This window comes from Rhineura floridana, chromosome 2 (assembly GCF_030035675.1).
Source record: "Rhineura floridana isolate rRhiFlo1 chromosome 2, rRhiFlo1.hap2, whole genome shotgun sequence".
Lineage (NCBI taxonomy): Eukaryota > Metazoa > Chordata > Lepidosauria > Squamata > Rhineuridae > Rhineura > Rhineura floridana.
Genome location: NC_084481.1, coordinates 57,815,947 through 57,836,390, shown reverse-complemented (window position 1 = coordinate 57,836,390; position 20,444 = coordinate 57,815,947). Strand labels below are relative to the sequence as shown.

The 20,444-nt window shown below is 40.4% G+C and overlaps 1 protein-coding gene across 6 annotated transcripts in view; it reads left to right on the top strand.

Annotated features, from left to right (window-relative positions):
• Positions 1–20,444, top strand: part of GALNT13 (polypeptide N-acetylgalactosaminyltransferase 13) — a 419,256-nt gene that overhangs the window by 38,448 nt on the left and 360,364 nt on the right. For 3 of the 6 annotated variants that reach the window (XM_061608760.1, XM_061608761.1, XM_061608764.1), the window contains exon 2: positions 13,297–13,534. In XM_061608760.1, the coding sequence (XP_061464744.1) occupies positions 13,393–13,534 (142 nt within the window). In that variant the 5' untranslated portion in view covers positions 13,297–13,392. Of the gene's footprint in view, positions 1–5,437; positions 5,494–7,735; positions 7,804–13,296; positions 13,535–20,444 lie in introns of those variants that run through there. The other 3 variants (XM_061608762.1, XM_061608763.1, XM_061608765.1) reach the window with 3 other exon arrangements.

The following is a 20,444-nucleotide window of genomic DNA, read 5'->3' as shown; positions in this document are numbered from 1 at the left end:
TATGAGAGCCAGTGTGGTGTAGTGGTTAAGGTGTTGGACTATGACCTGGGAGACCAGAGTTCAAATTCCCACATAGCCATGAAGCTCATTGGGTGACCTTCGGCCAGTCACTGCCTCTCCGCCACATGAAAACCATAAGTCAGAATCGACTTGAAGGCAGTACATCTACATTTTTGTTATGTGCCTTCAAGTTGATTACCACTTATGGCGACCCTATGAATCAGCGACCCCAACAGCATCTGTCATAAACTACCCTGTTTAGATCTTGTAAGTTCAGGTCTGTGGCTTCCTTTATGGAATCAATCCATCTTTTGTTTGGCCTTCCTCTTTTTCTACTCCCTGCTGTTTTTCCCAGCATTATTGTCTTTTCTAATGAATCATGTCTTCTCATTATGTCTCCAAAGTACAGTAACCTTAGTTTCATCATTTTAGCTTCTAGTGATAGTTCTGGTTTAATTTGTTCTAACACCCAATTATCTGTCTTTTTCACGGTCCATGGTGTGCGTAAAGCTGTCTTCCAACACTACACTTTAAAGCAGTTGATTTTTCTCTCCCGCCTTTTTCACTGTCCAACTTTCACATCTATTCATAGAGATTGGGAATGCCATGGTCTGAATGATCCTGACTTTAATGTTCAGTGATACATCTTTGCATTTGAGGACCTTTTCTAGTTCTCTCATAGCTGTCCTCCCCAGTCCTAGCCTTCTTCTGATTTCTTGACTATTGTCTCCATTTTGGTTAATGACTGTGCCAAGGTATTGATAATCCTTGACAAGTTCAATGTCCTCGTTGTCAACTTTAAAGTTACATAAATCTTCTGTTGTCATTACTTTAGTCTTCTTGATGTTCAGCTGTAGTCCTGCTTTTGCGCTTTCTTCTTTAACTTTCATCAGCATTTGTTTCAAATCATTACTGGTTTCTGCTAGTATGGTATTGCCTACATATCTTAAATTATTGATATTTATCCCTCCAATTTCCACACCTCCTTCACCTTGGTCCAATCCTGCTTTCCATATGATATGTTCTGCGTATAGATTAAAGAAATAGGGTGATAAAATACGCCCCTATCTCACACCCTTTCCGATTGGGAACCAATCGGTTTCTCCATATTCTATCCTTCCAGTAGCGTCTTGTCCAGAGTATAGGTTGCTCATCAGGACAATCAGATGCTGTGGGACCCCCATTTCTTTTAAAGCATTCCATACTTTCTCATGATCTACACAATCAAAAGCTTTGCTGTAATCTCTAAAGCACAGGGTGATTTCCTTCTGAAATTCCTTGGTCCATTCCATTACGCAACGTATGTTTATGATATGATCTCTGGTGCCTCTTCCCTTTCTAAATCCAGCTTGGATGTCTGGCATTTCTCGCTCTATATATGGTAAGAGCCTTTGTTGTAGAATCTTGAGCATTACTTTACTTGCATGGGATATTCAGGCAATAGTTTGATAATTACTGAATTCCCTAGCATCCCCTTTCTTTGGAATTGGGATGTATATTGAAAGCTTAAAGTCTTTGGGGCATTGTTTAGTTTTCCATATTTGTTGACAGATTTTTTGTCAAGGTTTGGACAGATTCAGTCTCAGTAGCTTGCAGTAACTCTGTTGGTATGCCATTTGTTCCTGGTGATTTGTTTTTTTCCAAGTATGTTAAGAGGAGCTTCCACCTCACATTCTAAAATTTCTGGCTCTTCATCATACGGTTCCTCCGTAAATAAATCTGTCAACCTTGCATCTCTTTTATAGAGTTCTTCAGTGTATTGCTTCCACCTTCCTTTTATTTCATCTCGGTCAGTCAGTGTGTTCCCCTGTTGATTATTTAACATCCCTACTCTTGGTTGAAATGTCCCTTTAATTTCTCTAATCTTTTGGAATAGGGCTCTTGTTCTTCACTTTTTGTTGTCCTATTTCTATACAATAAGTATTGTAATAGTTCTCTTTGTCCCTACGTACTAGTCGTTGCATACTTGCATTTAAGGTTCTAAACGTTTTTCAGTCTCCTTTTGCTTTTGCTTTCCTTCTCTCTTTAACCATTTTAAGAGTTTCTTTAGTCATCCATTGAGGTCTTTCTCTCTTTTTAACTAGAGGTATTGTCTTTTTGCATTCTTCCCTGATAATGTCTTTGACTTCAATTTGTTCTGCCCAGAGTGTGAGTCACGAAACGGAGGCGAGACTGGAATTAATTCTTGTTTTATTACAGTAACATCGACGGCAATGCATTTCATGGACTTAGCTATGCTAACTGACTACAGTCCCTAACTAAGCGACCTAAGCATACTCTGCAGTGTGTGAAGAAAGTTGACTCAGCAACCGGGTCAGGGGGGCTCTGCCTTAAGTAGGGAAGGTCTTTGCCCACAATCTCTGACTCCTTCGAAGTCCCACCTTCTTGCGGCGTCTCGTGCGGGGCGAGCCTCCGCCAGCTCAACTGACAGTACAGGCTTGACAGATGCCTTAGGAGGCGGGAAAGCATTTGAAATGCTAGGTGGGGAATCCTGGGGGTGGAGCTGGCACGTCCACTGGTTATCCCCCCAACGGCTCTGTTGGGGTGTCTGTAGGTGGAGTGAAGTCTTTTTCAGCGGGAGAACTTTCTGTGGGAGCTGGCAGGCTGTCAATTACTCCCCCTCCCTCATTGTCTTCGAAAGTCTCATCTACCTCTGATTCCTCCCCCTGCTCTATCTGAGGAGGCTGGGGCTCAGCCGACTCCCCTCCCTGATCCCCCTGGGAGAGCTGGGGCTCAACACAATCCATAGTTCTTCTGGTTCTCTGTCAACTAAGTTGAAAGCCTCAAACCTGTTCATTATTTGATCTTTATATTCTTCTGGGATGTTATTTAAATTGTACTTTGGCATTATGATTGCTTTGTTGTTCTTCCGATTTTCGATATTACCTGTTCATGATCTGTACCGCAATCTCCTCCTGGTCTTGTTTTCGCAGAAAGTATGGAATTTCTCCTTCTGCTACCAATTATATGATTTCTTTATTGACCATTTGGTGATGTCCACATGTACAATCATCTTTCCGGTTGCTCAAAAACTATGTTTGCAATAAAAAAACAATTTATTGGCTTCACAGAATTCAATAAGTCTTTCTCCTGCTTCATTTCTATCTCCTAAGCCCCATTTCCCCACAATTCCTAGTTCTTCCCTGTTCCCTACTTTTGCATACCAGACCCCCATGATTATCAGCGCATCTTGTTTTGGTGTGTGATCAATTTCTTCCTGTACTTCTGCATAAAATCTCTCAAATTCCTCTTCTTTTCTGTGTTTGCCGTTGGAACATAGACTCGGATGATCGTTATGTTAATAGGTTTTCCATTTAATCTCATTGATATCACTCACTCAGACCTTGTGTTATAGCTGTTAATTGCTTTTGCTACATCACTTCTCACTATTAAAGCAACCCCATTTCTTCTTAATTTCTCATTTCCTGCATAAAATATTTTGCAGTTGCCTAATTGAAAATGTCCCATTCCTGTCCATTCTAATTCACTCACACAAAGTATTGTAATGCTGATACGTTCCATTTCTTGCTTGTCAATTTCTGACTTTCCCTGGTTCATGCTTCTCACATTCCATGTTCCTATTGTGTGTGTCATACAACTCCAGACTCTCCTTTTGCATCTGTGCGCATCAGCCTCTGGGCTTCCTTTCAGCTTTGACCCATCTGCGTCATTAGTCACAGCGCTACTCATACTTGTCTTTTGTTCTTCCCCAGTAGCTCGGTGAGTGCCTTCTGACCTGGGGGTCTCATCTTCTAGCACTATCTTGTGTTGCATTTTGGATACTCTGTTCATAGGGTTTTCGTGGTAAGAGATATTCAGAGGTGGTTTACCATTGCCTTCCTCTGAGTTTGGATGCATCTTAGGGCTCATCCAAACTGATCCCGATAATCCACATTTTCCATATTCGCTTTGTCATCTGACAGTCTCCACTTTGCCTGAAATTTGCTCTTTTCCAAACTGAAAGATACGCCTTTTTTGCGCCTGCACATGCAGCGGGAAGACCTATACATTCTTTTCGCTTTTTCCCAGCTCTGCCTGCAACACCACCCCCTATCAGCCAATTCATCTGCAAAATATGACACATGCTCCTCTCCCCCTTTGCACCGAAGCACAATAATGCACATGCGCTTGAACGTAAGAGTGCGAAAGTTTGAATTTCTTGTTGGTTTGGTAGTAGTGGCTGTAATGGAGTTGACCGAGTTTTTGGCTCTTGTACAGCTCCACTTACAGCTATTATTACATTTCTGCCTTGTGCAGTTGAGGGCAGCCAGAGCCCAACGGGTGCCTGTACAAGGTCATGTGACACCCCGGAGCCCAGGAACAGCAGGAGCCCCAGCAGCGCCAGAGCCATGCTGAGCTTCCTTGGCTCATGCAGGGGTGGTGGTGGAGGAGGCTACTTCACAGCATCTGCACCGGCGAAGCTTCGGGATAGGAAGCGCCGCAATGTAGCGAGCTCAGCACAGTGGGAGGTGGTGGTGGCGGCTACATTTTCCTCCCTTCTGGCAACATTATTTATTTTTATTTATTTCATTCCATTTCTATACTGCCCCCAGCCTATGGCTCTCTGGGCGGTTCACAGCAAGGAACATTGTTCACAAGTGAGGGCTTGTGGGAGGGGGATCTCCATCTCCACCCTTGCACCCAGCGCTCAGCAGCCTTTCCTAGCTAGGGAACCCCACGCGGCTGCTCAATCCCTCGATTCTTGGGGGCTGCTGGTGGTGGTGCTGAGTCCAGGGCCTCCCCTCCCCCCTTTTGCACACACACACACACGCTGGACATATTCTCCAGGAACAATTTGTAATAGGAAGGCATGCAGGGGGAATGGGGTTAGTGCTGCTAACCGCTTTGAAGTGTTCCCTCTGATAAAAGAGAACTGCAAACCACTTATCTGACAATAATTGCTGTACTGTTGTTTGCTTGCATTTGCGATATATCGCTAAATGGAATGTATGTGGTTTTGCCTTTTTGCATATTAAATTTTCTGGGGATAAACACATCTGGCAATTCCATTTATTTCTCATGGAACTGCAAGCGACGACGTGTCATGTCTAGGAAGGTAGACCACCAGTCTCTATGGTTGTGGGTGCCCGAGATGCTCTAGCAAACCACTTATATGATATTACTTCCAGTACAGTATTGTTGTTTGCTTGTATTTGCGATATATCGCTAAACCAAATGTATGTGGTTTTGCCTTTTTCCATATCAAATTTTCTGGGGGTAAACATGCCTGGCAATTCCACTTATTTCTCATGGAACTGCAAGCAAGTAACCACGTGTCATGTCTAGGAAGGTAGACCACCAGTCTCTATGGTTGCGGGTGCCCAAGACGCTCTAGCAAACCACTTATATGCCAGTAATTCCTGTGTTTTTGTTTGCTTGTATTTGCGATATTTTGCAAAACTGACTGTGTGCTTTTCTGCCTTTATGTATATTGCAGTTTCTGGAGATACACACGGCTGGCAATTCCACTTATTTCTACAGAACGGAAAGGGGGTACTGAGAAGCTGCTACTACTTGCTTCTTTTGTAAAGAATGGCAGGAAAGCTGAGAGTTTAATGGAGAGCACCCCCATTCTTACAAACCAACTTTTCCTGGGGTGGCGCGGCAGCTTTGTGACTCTGCGTATTCGTTCTCGATTCAAGTTGTCCTTGTACCTTTCATCCCCCCACCCAATGTCTAATAAATTGAATACCAAGCAGGAATGCCAGCTGGGACCTCTGGCTCCACTGCAAGGTTCCTGACCCCCAAGCTTTTCTAGAGTGCAGCGCTCAGTGGCGGCTCCCACCTCCTCCCCATTCTCTCTCTCGCTCTCGCTCTGCCTGCCTCTCTCTCTCCACGTAGGCAGTGTCGGCATGGTCAGGGAAGAGCCACCGAGAGAGGCTTCCCAGCAGCTTCCCAACCACTTCAGGCAAAACTTGATGCTCCGTTGCCTTCATCCCCCCTCCTTCTCCCTTTCCTTCCCGTGGCTGTTTGCAAAGCGCCAGCAAAGCTAGCTCCTTGCACCAACCAGCCGCACTTGAGTGAGACCAGCTAGGAAAAGGGGGGCTTTACAAGCAGCCACAATTGCAGATCTCAGCCGGAGCAGCCATCCAGTTCGCAGGCTGGTTAAAAATAAATGTCTGTAGCTGTGCAGTAGAAGTTGAAGGCCCCCCCCCCAACACCACACCATTGCTCTGATTGGTTCAGTTTTCCCGGGCTTTCCCCAGACATTTGCTCACATGCACAAAAGTGGAAATACATGATTGGCTGGGAACGAGCCATGGACCGCCCACAGCTCTAAAGTCCACGGTATTGCTTCCGAGTGCCTTACGGTACACCGGATGATTCTTGATTTAAAAAAGCATATCGCATTTTTGTGGTACTGCAAAAGTGGATTTAACCGTGCGAAAATGCTCAAAAATGGACGACGTCATATGGACCACCGAAAATTAATGAATACACAAAGCTATCATATCACACGTTATACAGTCGTCTGGATGAGCCCTTAGTCTGATGTCTCAGCTTTGACCATTCCGCCTTGGGTGCCCCTGCTAGGAATCTAGCCTCTTCTTCTAGACTCCTGACGCCATTGTTCTCAGCTTCTTCAACACTCTCAAACCCCCTCACCATGTTAAGGTGTGCATCCTAGCAGGGGAATGATATCCATAAAAGTCCCATTTCAAGTACGTCATGCACTACCTTTTTCAGTTACAAAGCATCAAATTCTCAGGACACACACTCAACTTTGAGTTTAGCAGTTAAATTGCCAGTCCAGATTCAAGGCTCCCCTCCCCCAACATTCAGTCTCTGTTATAATGCTTAGTTAGTATGGTCTGACCTCATATGTTCTATTTTCAGAGTCTTTTGTCCAGCTGTAACCTGGTGAATTTGCAACCTCCCACCTGCCCAAATATTTCACATTGGAAAACATAGTGTTCTGCATTAAAATTCAATTACAATTCATTTTAAAGACGTTTTGGGAAGGGCATTCTTTCAAGCCAAAGACTGGATATATTGAACCTTTGGGCCAGCAGCCAGCATATCTTGGGATGCTGGCCCAAGGCATCTAATAATTTAGTGAGGAGGAAATTAAAGAGTCATGAACCTAACAAAAACTGCATGCTGTGCTGAAATTGCTCAGGCACCTAGCAGTCTGCTGCATTCTTTCTCTTTGCTCAGTTTTGTATGTTTTCCATTCTCCTTCAGGAATACCTGTGTCTTACTGTAATATTCTAACTGTAAGAACATTACACTGAGAGATCTTAAAACCTTCGTGGAATTCTCTGAGATGTCGAGAAACATCCAGAAAGAGAGAGATGATTTTCCAGCACGTTTATTTATTTATTATTTAATTTATATCCCGCCCTTCCTCTCAGGAGGAGCCAAGGGTGGCAAACAAAAGCAGAAAAAACACTTTAAAACATCATAAAAACAGACCTTAAAATACATTAAAACGAAACAACTTTAAAAACATTCTTTAAAAATCCTTTAAAAGCATCTTAAATAAAAAGGGTTAAAAAAACATTTTTAGGGGAAAAAATGTTTTTTTAAAAAAAACATATTAAAAGCAATTCCAACACCGAGACAGACTGGGATAGGTCTTAACTTAAAAGGCTTGTTGAAAGAGGAAAGTCATCAATAGGCGCCAAAAATATAACAGACATGGCGCCTGTCTTAATATTCAAGGGGAGGGAATTCCACAAGGTAGGTGCCACGACGCTAAAGTTCCATTTCCTATGTTGTGCAGAACGGACCTCCTGATAAGATGGTATCTGCAGGAGGCCATCACCTACAAAGCACAGTGATCGACTGGGTGTATATGGGGTAAGACGGTCTTTCAGGTATCCTGGTCCCAAGCTGTACAGGGCTTTTTACACCAGAACTAGAACATTGAACTTGGCCCGGTAGGAAATGAGCAGCCAGTGCAATTCTTTCAGCAGAGGGGTGACATGTTGGTGATACTCTGCCCCAGTGAGCAGTCTCTCACTGCCGCATTTTGCACCAGCTGCAACTTCTGGACCAACCTCAAGGGCAGCCCCACATAGAGCGCATTACAGTAATCCAGCCTGGAGGTTACCAGTGTGTGGACAACAGTGGTCAGGCTATCCCAGTCCAGAAATGGCCACAGCTGTCTTATCAGCCAAAGCTGGTAAAAGGCACTCCAGGCCATGGAGGTCAGCTGGGCCTCTACAGACAAAGTCAGATCCAGGAGCACCCCAGACTACGGACCTGCTCTTTCAGAGGGAGTACGACCCCATCCAAAGCAGGCAACCGACCAATCATCCGAACTCAGGAACCACCAACGCACAGTGCCTCCATCTTGCTAGGATTCAGACTCAGTTTATTGGCCCTCATCCAGCCCACCGCCGAGTCCAAGCCCTGGTCCAGGGCTTGCACAGCCTCTCCCAATTCAGATGTTATGGAGAAATAGAGCTGGGTATCATCAGCATACTGCTGACACCTCACCCCAAATCTCCTGATGACCGCTCCGAAGGGCTTCATATAGATGTTAAACAGCATGGGGGACAAGATGGTACCCTGAGGCACCCCACAGCACAACTCTACTGCTTCAGCCAAAAGCATTATGGGCCCTGGGTTTTTTATATGTCCTTTGTTGCATCTTATAAAAACCGCTCCTTGAGGTCTTTTCAGTTGTTTCTTGGATGCTTTTGGTGAAATCAGGCATAGATCTTGAAACTGCATGCTCCCCATGTATTTGTCACTGAAGGGAGAAGGTGGTTACGACTGAACTGTGTTTGTTTGGGGACAGGATCTCTTCACGGCTGTGAGAGAGACCTCGTCTAACAGGCTCAGGGACATACTGTCCCCAAGTATTTGCATAATTTGTCTCCCACTTAATTTCCATTTTTATGTAGAGAACGGCAGGGGAAAGAGATGTGAATCCGAGGCCCACTCTCAATCTTGCACTAGAAAGAAAGCCAGTGACCATATAGCCACTAAAAGACAAGCTGTTTATTTTGGCCCAGTTTGTTATCAGATTCATACTTGTCTGGCCTTAAATATTTATTTTATTTAATACATTTTTAAAATAACCCTTCCTTCAGAAGGAGCCCAGGGCAATGTACAATAAAAAATTAGAACAGAATGCATCTCATAGATAAAAACATGTCTATAAAATATCAAGACCATTAAAACTCAGAAATCACTTAAAGGTTTTGAGCATTAAAATAATGAAACTTCAGTCTGTAAAACCCTACAATGTGCAAACTGTATCTTGCTTTTCCTTACTGCTTTTTAAAATGAATGTTGTGAGCCAAAGATAACTTATAATGTAAACTACTGTATAATTGTAAGAGTGGTGTTCTGATTGATAAACATAGAGCTGAAAGATATAAAGAATATAGGCAATTCTAGGAAATAAATTAAAAGTTAGAGAAGTACTTTGTATGCAACTCCTTAATATTGCTGTGTTGAGCTAATTCTACATCTTAAAGTTGTTAAGGGAAGATGTAGATACATGCATCTCTATATATGTGGATCGGCTCTGCCAAGAAAGAGTAAAATCTTGACACTTTCCCACAGGCATTAAATCTGCTTTTCAAAAGGATGCTAGGCAGGTTTGTTTAGCTTCTGAAGTGCTGTTTCAATCAGCTCCTTGGAGGGCTGAACTAATTCAGGGTGATTTGTAGGTCTGAACCTTTAACTGTTTTTTTAAAAAAACTTAGATCAACTAAAAGGTGGCCTGATTAATTGGGAAGATTTTTAATGTATATATATTTTAAAATACACACACACAGATTAAAACACAAAGCTGTGTTTTGTATAAAACACAAAAACTGTGAATAATAGTAATCATTTAAGAGGCATTTCCCCTTTTCTCACGTAAACGGGAGGGAAGCATTTTTTAAGATGTTGCCTGCTACAAGATATATGCACACTATCTAAAACAAAATAGGAGTGCTTCTTGCATCAGCTTTTAGTCACGTGCAAATACAATCAATTAATAGATTAAGATCATTTTAATTGGATGACAGCCCTAGTAATTGACAGTTGGCAAGATGAACAAAACTCCCATGATCAGGTGGTCAGTGACAGTACTTCCTTTGAATTCAAATTCAAATCCTTTGAATTCAAATAGTGAGTACAGAAGATTCTTTTAGGTACGGCCTGGGAGACCAGGGTTCAAAACCCCACATAGCCATGAAGCTCACTGGGTGACCTTGGGCCAGTCACTGCCTCTCAGCCTCATGAAAACCCTATTCATAGGGTTGCCATAAATCGGAATCGACTTGAAGGCAGTACATTTACATTTACTTATGCAAGTTTTAAAAATCTATCCAACAGTTTATTATCATAAAGAAATGGATGGGTCACTTAGTTTAGAGGAGAGTAAATGCTGTGACAAGAGAAGTTCATAAATGTTTTGATAAGCAACTCAGACAAATGATATCCAAATAAGAGAATGATTTGGGATTGTACCTTTTCTGGAGTTGTTATTGTGTTGGGCACATTTGCAAGCCAAATATGGTATTGTGTCATTCTTGCTCCTGTGGCAACTAGCTACATTAGGTAAGAATTTACCCTAACTTTGGGAAGTGGTTGCTTACCCCAGAACCTGGACATTTTAAAAACTGAATGTATAAGCTTTCATTTTTCAATATCTTGTAAGGTACCTTTGGATAGGTGGAATTCAAATATAAATCATAGAATCATAGAATAGTAGAGTTGGAAGGGGCCTATAAGGCCATCAAGTCCAACCCCCTGCTCAGTAAATAAATTATAACATAAAATCTGGGTCCACTCATGTAAGCCAGGACACCCAATTTTTGGTGATCTCTCTACCTACTGTATATCTCTCTGCAGCAGATAAGTGACACATCCCACTCTGTCCCACAGGGTCTCCTAACATTCAGAAGCAGCTTTATGGTGGGGATGGGGAGCTTAACTGGGTAGAGGAGACTGGTAAAAATCAGGTGCCTCAACTTGAATGAGCAGAAGCAATTTCAGCCACCACAAAATTCCATTGGATGCAGCCTGTGCTCTTTATGTGGCACCTTTACAAATATATGTAGAATCTTATCTGGAAAGCATTAATTGATGGAGAACTCTTGCTAGAAAGTGGCTTGTTTAATCTTTACTACTTCTGGCATGAATCCTAAGATGTCCCAGTCAATAGTGGACAGCATGGCAAAGCTGCAGTGCTTACCTCCCAACAGATGAATCATTGCTGCTTATTGAGAGGGAGATGTGTAGAAACTTACTAGCAGGAGCACTGGATTGGCTTCACTGGTGCATTTGTACTATGCCGACCCCCCTGCCATTGTACCCGTCTCCCTCCTGGTAAGCAGCAGTGGGAAGTTAGACCACACTGTCCACTACTGGTTCCAGTAACAGCTCCATTCCATTTACTCTAACCTGTGGTTCCTTGCAGTAGGTACTAAACCAAACCAAACAAATGCCAGTATCTGTATTCTGGAAAGATTCCTTTTACTTGTTTTTGTTATTTATTATGAAACCTACCTGCATTTATTTTTGCACTCTATAGCTACTGCTAGACCTCAGTCCTAAGATGTTTCCTGCTGTGTTTGATTCTTCCAAATGTCCCATTTATGTGTACATTCCTTTTTAATGCTATGGCTCCTGGAAGCATGTGAAAAGAAAATTGATAATATAGCAAAACCTGACTTAAATTTGCAGAATTGCCTTTTGATACATTAGAAAGGTAAATGTTTCAAAAATCATAAGGGCAAAAATAATCAGACCAGGCAATCTGATATTGGATAGTAAATTACAGTATGCAAATCTGAACAAACTGAAAAACTTCATTATAATCCTATTTTATTAGTATCTTCAGGATAGACATTTCATTATCCACAAATCAATATTTGAACAGATTAATTAGAGCATTAACTTCTTTTGAAAACCATTTTCTGACACAGAAGGAAAACTTGTAACTGTATCAAACAACGTTGTGTTTGGTGTTTGATAGGTCCTGCTTAGATTTAGTCCCAGGGTAGCATAGGAAGTGGTGTGTGTGTAAATCTGATAAAGTGAGGCAAAAATCACTTAAGGAAGTTCAGCATAAAATTCTCTAACACAGTCCTTTATGTGCAGATGGGCAGGTATGACATACCTAGTCAACAAATGCATGTGTGGGAAAAGATGCCTCTATATTGGCCCTTCTAATCATATACTGTATGGTGAAACTGCTCTAAAATCTAGCCATTTTGATATATGGTCAAGTGTAATTGGGACAAGCAGTTCCAGTTGGGGGAGAGTTCATTAGATTATCAGCTTATGTTTGTTATACTACCTATGAGTTGTTCGACTCTTCTGAGCCAGAATAGATTTATAAAGATTTGTTGCTGTTTTTGTGGTGCTCATATTTTAGTGGGGAGGATTTCTTTTTATAGAATTGTTGGATGACCATGTCAGGTGTTTGGTTGACTGCAACTTGTTTTCTTCTTGCAAATCACTTTGAGAGATTTTCTTAGTAGAAAGTGATGAATAAATACAATAAATAATTGTAATAATAAAAATATGCATAGCTTGAAAACTGGAAGCTTCAAAGTGACCATGGATAAAACACTGGTTCTGTATGTTGTTCGTGACTTTCTGTCTTAGCCACAGTGACACATGCATTGGTGATATTGAGCCTTAATTACTGTAACACACTCTACGTGGGGTGCCTTTGAAAACAGTTCGAACATTGCAGTTGGTTCAAAATGTGGCAGCCAGAATGTTAACTGGATCGTGGTGTGGGGATTATATCACCCCTGTACTTTATTGACTCTTTTTAGTTTTACCTCTTTAGTCCCCTTTTAATATCACTACCCTAGTTTTCTTAACTATATTTTATGTATTTTATGTATTTTAATGTTTTTTGTGTGTGATTTTATTGTGAGTTGCTCTGTGTACTATTTTAGGGTAGAAGGGCAGGACAGAAATATTTTAAATAATAATAATATCTGAAAACATTTCTTGGACTGGTATGTGATCTCATTTTCCTTCATATTATGGAAAGCAATAGAAATTAATAGCAATTTATTGAAAAGGCAAACAATAAAAATAGATTAAGGGCAGTAATCTACTAATGGTCCCGTCCGTGCAAGGATTATTGCTTGTGGAGTGGAGCTTTGCCCCCTCTCCTCCCCACATGCTCTCTCCAAATCTTTTTAGATCTAAGGAGCGTAGGGGTGAGGAGAGGGGGAGAATATTCCATTGCTCAAGGAGAATCCTTGCACTGATGAAACTATTTACTTAGAGCTATGTTGAAGACAACTCTAAACTAATTTTTTTCATGTGAAATTGTTTACTTGCTACTTAATTTGATTCCCCTTTTCTCTTAATCTTTAGTGGGATGTTCTCATCTTCGGGTCCATGCTGGCATCTTTGGCTTGGATACATCATCGAAGCAGTACCCATCATTACTACTAATAACTAAAAAACAGAATGAGGAGATTTATCTACTGCAAGGTGGTTCTTGCTACTTCTCTGATGTGGGTGCTTGTGGATGTCTTTCTGCTCTTGTACTTCAGTGAATGTAACAAATGTGATGACAAGAAAGAGAGGTCCCTGCTGCCTGCTCTAAGGGGTAAGCTAAAGTTTGGGGCATGTGTCTGTAATTACAATTTACTTGGAACTTCTTTATAATGATAATGCTTATTGAACTGTAAAGTGTGGCTGTTATCTGAGAATATTAATCCCAAAATTATTGAATATGAGTTATTTGCCTACAACTACATAAGAAGGCATGTTTCTTGTCCCCTGTTTTTTAAAAGTAAAATCTAATCCTTGCTTAATATAATGTTTTGTCCATACATGGACATTCTTACCAAGTAGGATTACCAGGTCAGAAGCATCCCAAACCCTGAGATTTTGGGGGCAGGCCCAAGTGACGTCATGGGGCAGGTCCAAGTGACGTCATGGGGCAGGTCCAAGTGATGTCATTGAGCATGATACATTAAGCATCAACCACAGTTGCTTGGTGCATACAGTTCTTACAAAAACATTTATCTGATTGGAAATTAAGATAGAAATCTTAGCTAAAAGATGGAGCCTGGGTAGGGAACATTTAATCTAGCCAATTCGCTTCTGGCAAAAAGGGTTCAAGTGCCCTCAGGCCAGGCCAGTCACCAAAAGGCCATTGTAGGACGAAAGGAGCCTAGTGTTGTGGAGATGTTAGATGGGAGCACTCAGGAGTAAAGATGGATGCCCCCGAAGAGCTGCAATTCTAAACACACTTACTAAGGGTCTAAGCCCCATAGAACTCAATAGTACTTACTTCTCAGTAGATATGGTTTGGATTGTGTTGTTGGTAAAGCTTGACTAGGGATCCTCTGCAAAGATATCCATATCCAAGTAGGGTTGGCAACCCCCTGCCTGGAATGCCCTGCCCCTACCTTTTAACATCCAAATTTCTTTACAGATTTGACCCTTCACTTCAGAAAGAGCTCTGAGTAATAAGTAAGAAGATTCTCTACCCTTTTCTGTCTTGCCTGTGGGCTGCTATAAACTCACTTTTTCAGCCAACCCAACTCAAGTGAATATAATTGACAGAGAGAAAGCACACTTGATTTGGTCTACCTTCATAGGCAGCAGCTTGGGAACAACAACAATTGCAGCCACGCTGCCCAGTATGTGAATTCTCTTTTACCACTATTGGACAAGAAACAAACAACAAGGTGCATCATCAGTGGGTTTAAGAAGGCTGAGCGGAGCTCATGGAACCACTGTTGTTGCTTCTATGGGTGAAAGGGAGTGACTATAAAGGTAAATGAAATGCAAATAGAAAAAGAAGAAGAAAAGACAGTGATGATTTCTTAAATGCAATACCATACCAACCACAACAAAATCCTTATGAGTAAGGCAGAAAACTAAGCATCTCACAACCAGTCAGGATTCCTAACCAAAAATCAAAAATATGAAAAATGAAGAAATATTTGTATAAGCATGACTATCAAATTTATTTATTATTTACACAACCTGTAAAGTTATTTATAGTGCAATCCTACGTTTATTTATTCAGAAGCAAATCCCAATGTATTTAGTGGGGGTTACTCAAACAGGGACAGAACTGCAACCTCAAGTGATAAGCAACTTCATTCACGCAACCCAAAATTCAGAATCATGCCACTTTTACCTGTTTTGCAACTCTTTATACTTGTTTTTATGATTATTGGATTTTAAAGGGATTTATTTCTTATTGTGAGCTGCCTTGGTTTCCAGACTGCAACCCTAACTCACAGGGTTGTTGGAAAGATTCCCATATATACACACACACACTGGAGATGTAAAAATACATACACTCCATATAATAGTTTATTGTCAAAACCAGTTGATCATTAAACCAGTTGATCATTAAACAATGATCATAGAACATTAAACAAAAATAAAATCAGTATTAGTTTCCTACATAATAAAAACAGTGATACCTAAGTAAGCCCCGCCTAATTGCTTTAAAAAGAGGATTGGAGGGGGAGAGAAAGATATACAACACGAACACAATTCTTTTCTATGTTCACTCAAAAGTCCCATCAATTTACAGCACAATCCTAACCATGTCTACTCAAAAGGAAGTCCTATTGAATTCAATGGGGTTTACTATGGGTATGTTTACTCTGGAAAAGCAAGTACTGGATTAAAGCTTCAATTTGGAAAGTTTGCAAAACACTGCTGTCTTCAAAATTTAAACCTGTCTGACTCCTGCACACAAGAGAGAAAAAGACTGAAAGCTTACTTATTCAATCTGAGATGTTCAGAAAAACAGGAAAAAGTGAATTTTCTGAGCCTTGGGCCAGTCGCTGCCTTTCATGCTCAGACGGAGGCAATGGTAAACCCCCTCTGCATACCACTTACCATGAAAACGCTGTTCATAGGGTTGCCATAAGTTGCAATCAACTTGAAGGCAGACAAGTCAATTTGACTCTACTTTTTGGCTCTATAATTCCTTGTCAATCACAACCCTGGTTTCTTATTGGCTAAAAACCTAAAAGGGCAGGGATTAGAGCAGAACCTAGAGCAACTAAGAAGTTGTGGGGGGCGGCTGACATTTTCGTGTATATCTCTGGAACCAGACCACCTAGAAACTTAATTTTTTTTAAAATGAAAGCTAAAAGTCCAGAGATTAAGGAGACCCAGAGGGGACCCCCAAAAACTGGAGTCTCCAGCTGAAAAATGGAGGTCTGGTAACCCTATTACCAAGACTTAAACTTAGGCTACCCTATAAAGCTTTTTGTCTTGTTTTACAATTATATGTTTGGCCATAAGATCCTAAAACAGAAGTTGAGTTTCAAGTTTCACTTTGGTCATTCTGTAATTATTGTCAACAGGAAAAATAAATGTGCAGTAAGATCATATTACTGTTGTATGAGAAGCCTATGCCTTTGAAGAGACCATTATTTTGTAAATTAAAAGTATTGATGGGCACAGATGCAGCCTAATACACTTATTACACATAGGGTTTTTGTTTTTGTTTTAAAAAAACAATGTTGTTCCACTCTGCTTTTAATCCTGGTAAATTGATTAAAGATTTTTCCCTTACAGAATCAGTATGAGTCAGTTTTAAGAAATAACAATTGCACAGAAGCAATCTTTGTTTAAAAAATTTCCCACAATGAATGAATGCTTGCTTGTTTACTACTATCCTATTGTACTGAAAAAGGCAACCTTTAAAAGCTTTTTAAATATAAAATTCTAGAAGACCACATGCTTTAAAATGGTGTACTACCTCATTATAAAACTAGATTAGCATATATAAGGGATGGGAAACTTGTGTCCCTCCAGATGTTTTTGGATGCCAACTGAATCATCCCTGATGCACTGGACGTGATGTCTGGGGCTGATGGGAGTTGGCATCCAACAACATCTGGAGGGACACAGGTTTCTTACCCTTGACATATATTATTTAGGATATTATTCTGTCCATCTGCAGAAATGAGAGTCACTGTTTTATTCAAGTAGCTAAGTAAGCACAGCTGAATTCTTGGATATCATGTAATTAGGAAACAATATTCATCAATTTATAGTGAACAATAACTGGACAAATCACAAGCTAAAGAGGAAGTAAGGGTTGTTTAATAAATTAGTCATGATCAATTGTTCTTCCCAACTCTTAATCCAATGTTTATAAAAAGGAGGCAAAGTACTTTGGGTCTCTGATAGGATTAAGACAAGTCGTATCTAACTGGCCCCATTTAACTCCTGCATTTATATATCGTTGGAGCTTATACAGGAGGAGAATGCAAAAGCCCATTATCATTTATGATAAATGCTCACTTCAGTTGATCTACTGATTTGTAGTCCAAACCTGAGGATAAATCAGTTCTCTCTCCCATTTTGTATTGTATGTAGCTGCATCAAGGTGCTGTCTCTGCTAAAAGCTGAAGTGGCTGATGGATCGTTTCAGTATGGAAAGATCAGTTTGTCATTTCTTGAACTGTTTCAGCCAACTCAGTTGCCAAAGGCAAGAGAATCCTGATACAGCACAAAAAAAGTCTTCCTTCTGGGAAGGACAGCGAAATGCAGCTTTGTGTGTGTCTTGCTGAGCCTTTAAAAAAAATATTTCTGCTATTACATTAAATTGCACAAGTGCCTAAGAGTTCAAAATATTAATACATTGGAACAGGTTCCTCTTACACTAGACTAAGAATCTCCTTCATGTGCTAAGATTCCTGCTAAAAAGTTTCTTTAAAAATAATATATTTTAATATTCTTCCTGTTAGTACACACCAAAGCATAATGTGTAAAGTTTACTATCTTTAATATTCATATATATGTGTTGTTCCTTAGAAAACATGGTGTGTTGGGAGAATACAATGTAAGCATTGCTTTTAAAAAATTGTTGCCCTTTTTATAGTATATACGTTGCTAATACTTTCCTGTTGGAAATCATATGTATGCTAACTTTGCTTAGGAGCATTTTAGTATCCAAGTTCACCTTCGGAGGCTGAAATCTTTCTCACTGAAAAACGGAGTAAAAAATTAGAGCTTTTACCAGTCTTGAAAATTATGTTAACTAATCTTTCTTTGTGGCTCTGGGAGATTTTGTATTCTTTTAATTTAGGCTAAAAAAAAATTAGGGGTGTTGTGAGTACTTGGCCAGGAGTGCTTGACAAGATTAACACCTGTGCTCAAATGTTAAATTACAAGTTCAGTTGAGGCAAGCACAGTTCTCCTGAGTTAGGTCCTCCTCAGTTGGACCCACACTGACTTGAACCCATCTCCCTCTCCCGCTGCTCAAAATGGACTGGACGGTTCCTTCTGATTTGTGCGCACCAGCAGAAAACAAAGTGTGGTGATCACCTAATCCTATTTTCACTCTCTTCTTTCAAATCATATTGCCATCATTAGGTTTCCCTTAGTGTCCTTAAACATTGTGACTTGTTGTACAACTTGTGTGTGTGTGTTTGCTGCAATATGTCTGAATCTCTATCATATGCTTGTTTTCCCATGGATGAAGTATGGTGCATTAGTTATTACAGTTAATGGTTTGAATGTTTCTGCAACTCTTGTCTGTTTGCAATGTTTGTTTTGTTGTTGTGCCTTCAAGTCGACCACGACTTATGGCTACCCTATAAATCAGCGACCACCAAGAGCATCTCTCGTGAACCACCCTGTTCAGGTCTGTGGCTTCCTTTATGGAATCAATCCATCTCTTGTTTGCCTTTCCTCTTTTTCTACTCCCTTCTGTCTTTCCCAGCATTATTGTCTTTTCTAATGAATCATGTCTTCTCATGATAACCTCAATATCATCATTTTAGCTTCTAATGATAGTTCTGGTTTAATTTGTTCTAACACCCAATTATTCGTCTTTTTCGCAGTCCATGGTATGCGCAAAGCTCTCCTCCAGCACCATATTTCAAATGAGTTGATTTTTCTCTTATCCACTTTTTTCACTGTCCAACTTTCACATCCATACATAGAGCTCGGGAATACCATGGTCTGCATGATCCTGACTTTAGTGTTCAGTGATACATCTTTGCATTTGAGGACCTTTTCTAATTGTCTCACAGCTGCCCTCCCCAGTCCTAGCCTTCTTCTGATTTCTTGACTATTCTCTCCATTTTGGTTAATGACTGTGCCAAGGTATTGATAATCCTTGACAAGTTCAATATCCTCATTGTCAACTTTAAAGTTACATAAATCTTCTGTTATTACTTTAGTCTTCTTGACGTTGAGCTGTAGTCCTGCTTTTGTGCTTTCCTCTTTAACTTTCATCAGCATTCGTTTTAAATCATTACTGGTTTCTGCTGGTAGTATGGTATCATCTGCTTATTTTAAATTATTGATATTTCTACCCCCAATTTCCGCACCTCCTTCATTTTGGTCCAATCCCGCTTTCCGTATGATATGTTCTGCGTATAGATTAAATAAATAGGGTGACAAAATACACCCCTGTCTCACACCCTTTCCGATGGGGAACCAATCGGTTTCTCCATATTCTGTCCTTACAGTAGCCTCTTGTGCAGAGTATAGGTTGTGCATCAGGACAATCAGATGCGGTGGCACCCCCATTTCTTTTAAAGCATTCCATAGTTTTTCATGATCTATACAGTCAAAGGTTTTGCTGTAATCTCTAAAGCACAGGGTGATTTCCTTCTGAAATTCCTTGGTCCATTCCATTATGCAACGTATGTTTGCAATATGATCTCTGGTGCCTCTTTCCATTCTAAATCCAGTTTGGACGTCTGGCATTTCTTGCTCCATATATGGTAAGAGCCTTTGTTGTAGAATCTTGAGCATTATGCTACTTGCATGTGATATTAAGGAAATAGTTTGATAATTACTGCATTCACTGGCATCCCCTTTCTTTGGAATTGGGATGTATATTGAAAGCTTAAAGTCTTTGGGCCATTGTTTAGTTTTCCATATTTCTTGACAGATTTTTGTCAAACTTTGGACAGATTCTGTCTCAGTAGCTTGTAGGAACTCTATTGGTATGCCATCTATTCCTGGTGATTTGTTCCTTCCAAGTATTTTAAGAGCAGTTTTCACCTCACATTCTAGAATTTCTGGTTGTTCATCATATGGTTCCGCCATGAATGAGTCTGTCATCTTGGCATCTCTTTTATATAGTTCTTCAGTGTATTGCTTCCATCTTCCTTTTATTTCATCTCTGTCAGTAAGTGTGTTCACCTGTTGATTATTCAACATCCCTACTCTTGGTTGAAATGTCCCTTTAATTTCTCTAATCTTTTGGAATAAGGCTCTTGTTCTTCCCTTTTTGTTGTCCTCTTCTATTTCTGTACAATAACTATTGTAATAGTTTTCTTTGTCCCTACATACTAGTCACTGTATTGTTGCATTTAGGGTTCTGACCGTATTTCTATCTCCTTTTGCTTTTGCTTTCCTCTCTGTAACCATTTGAAGAGTTTTTTCAGTCATCCATTGAGGTCTTTCTCTCTTTTTAACTATAGGTATTGTGTTATTGCATTTTTCCCTGATAATGTCTGACTTCACTCCATAGTTCTTCTGTTCTCTGTCAACTAAGTTGAAAGCCTCAA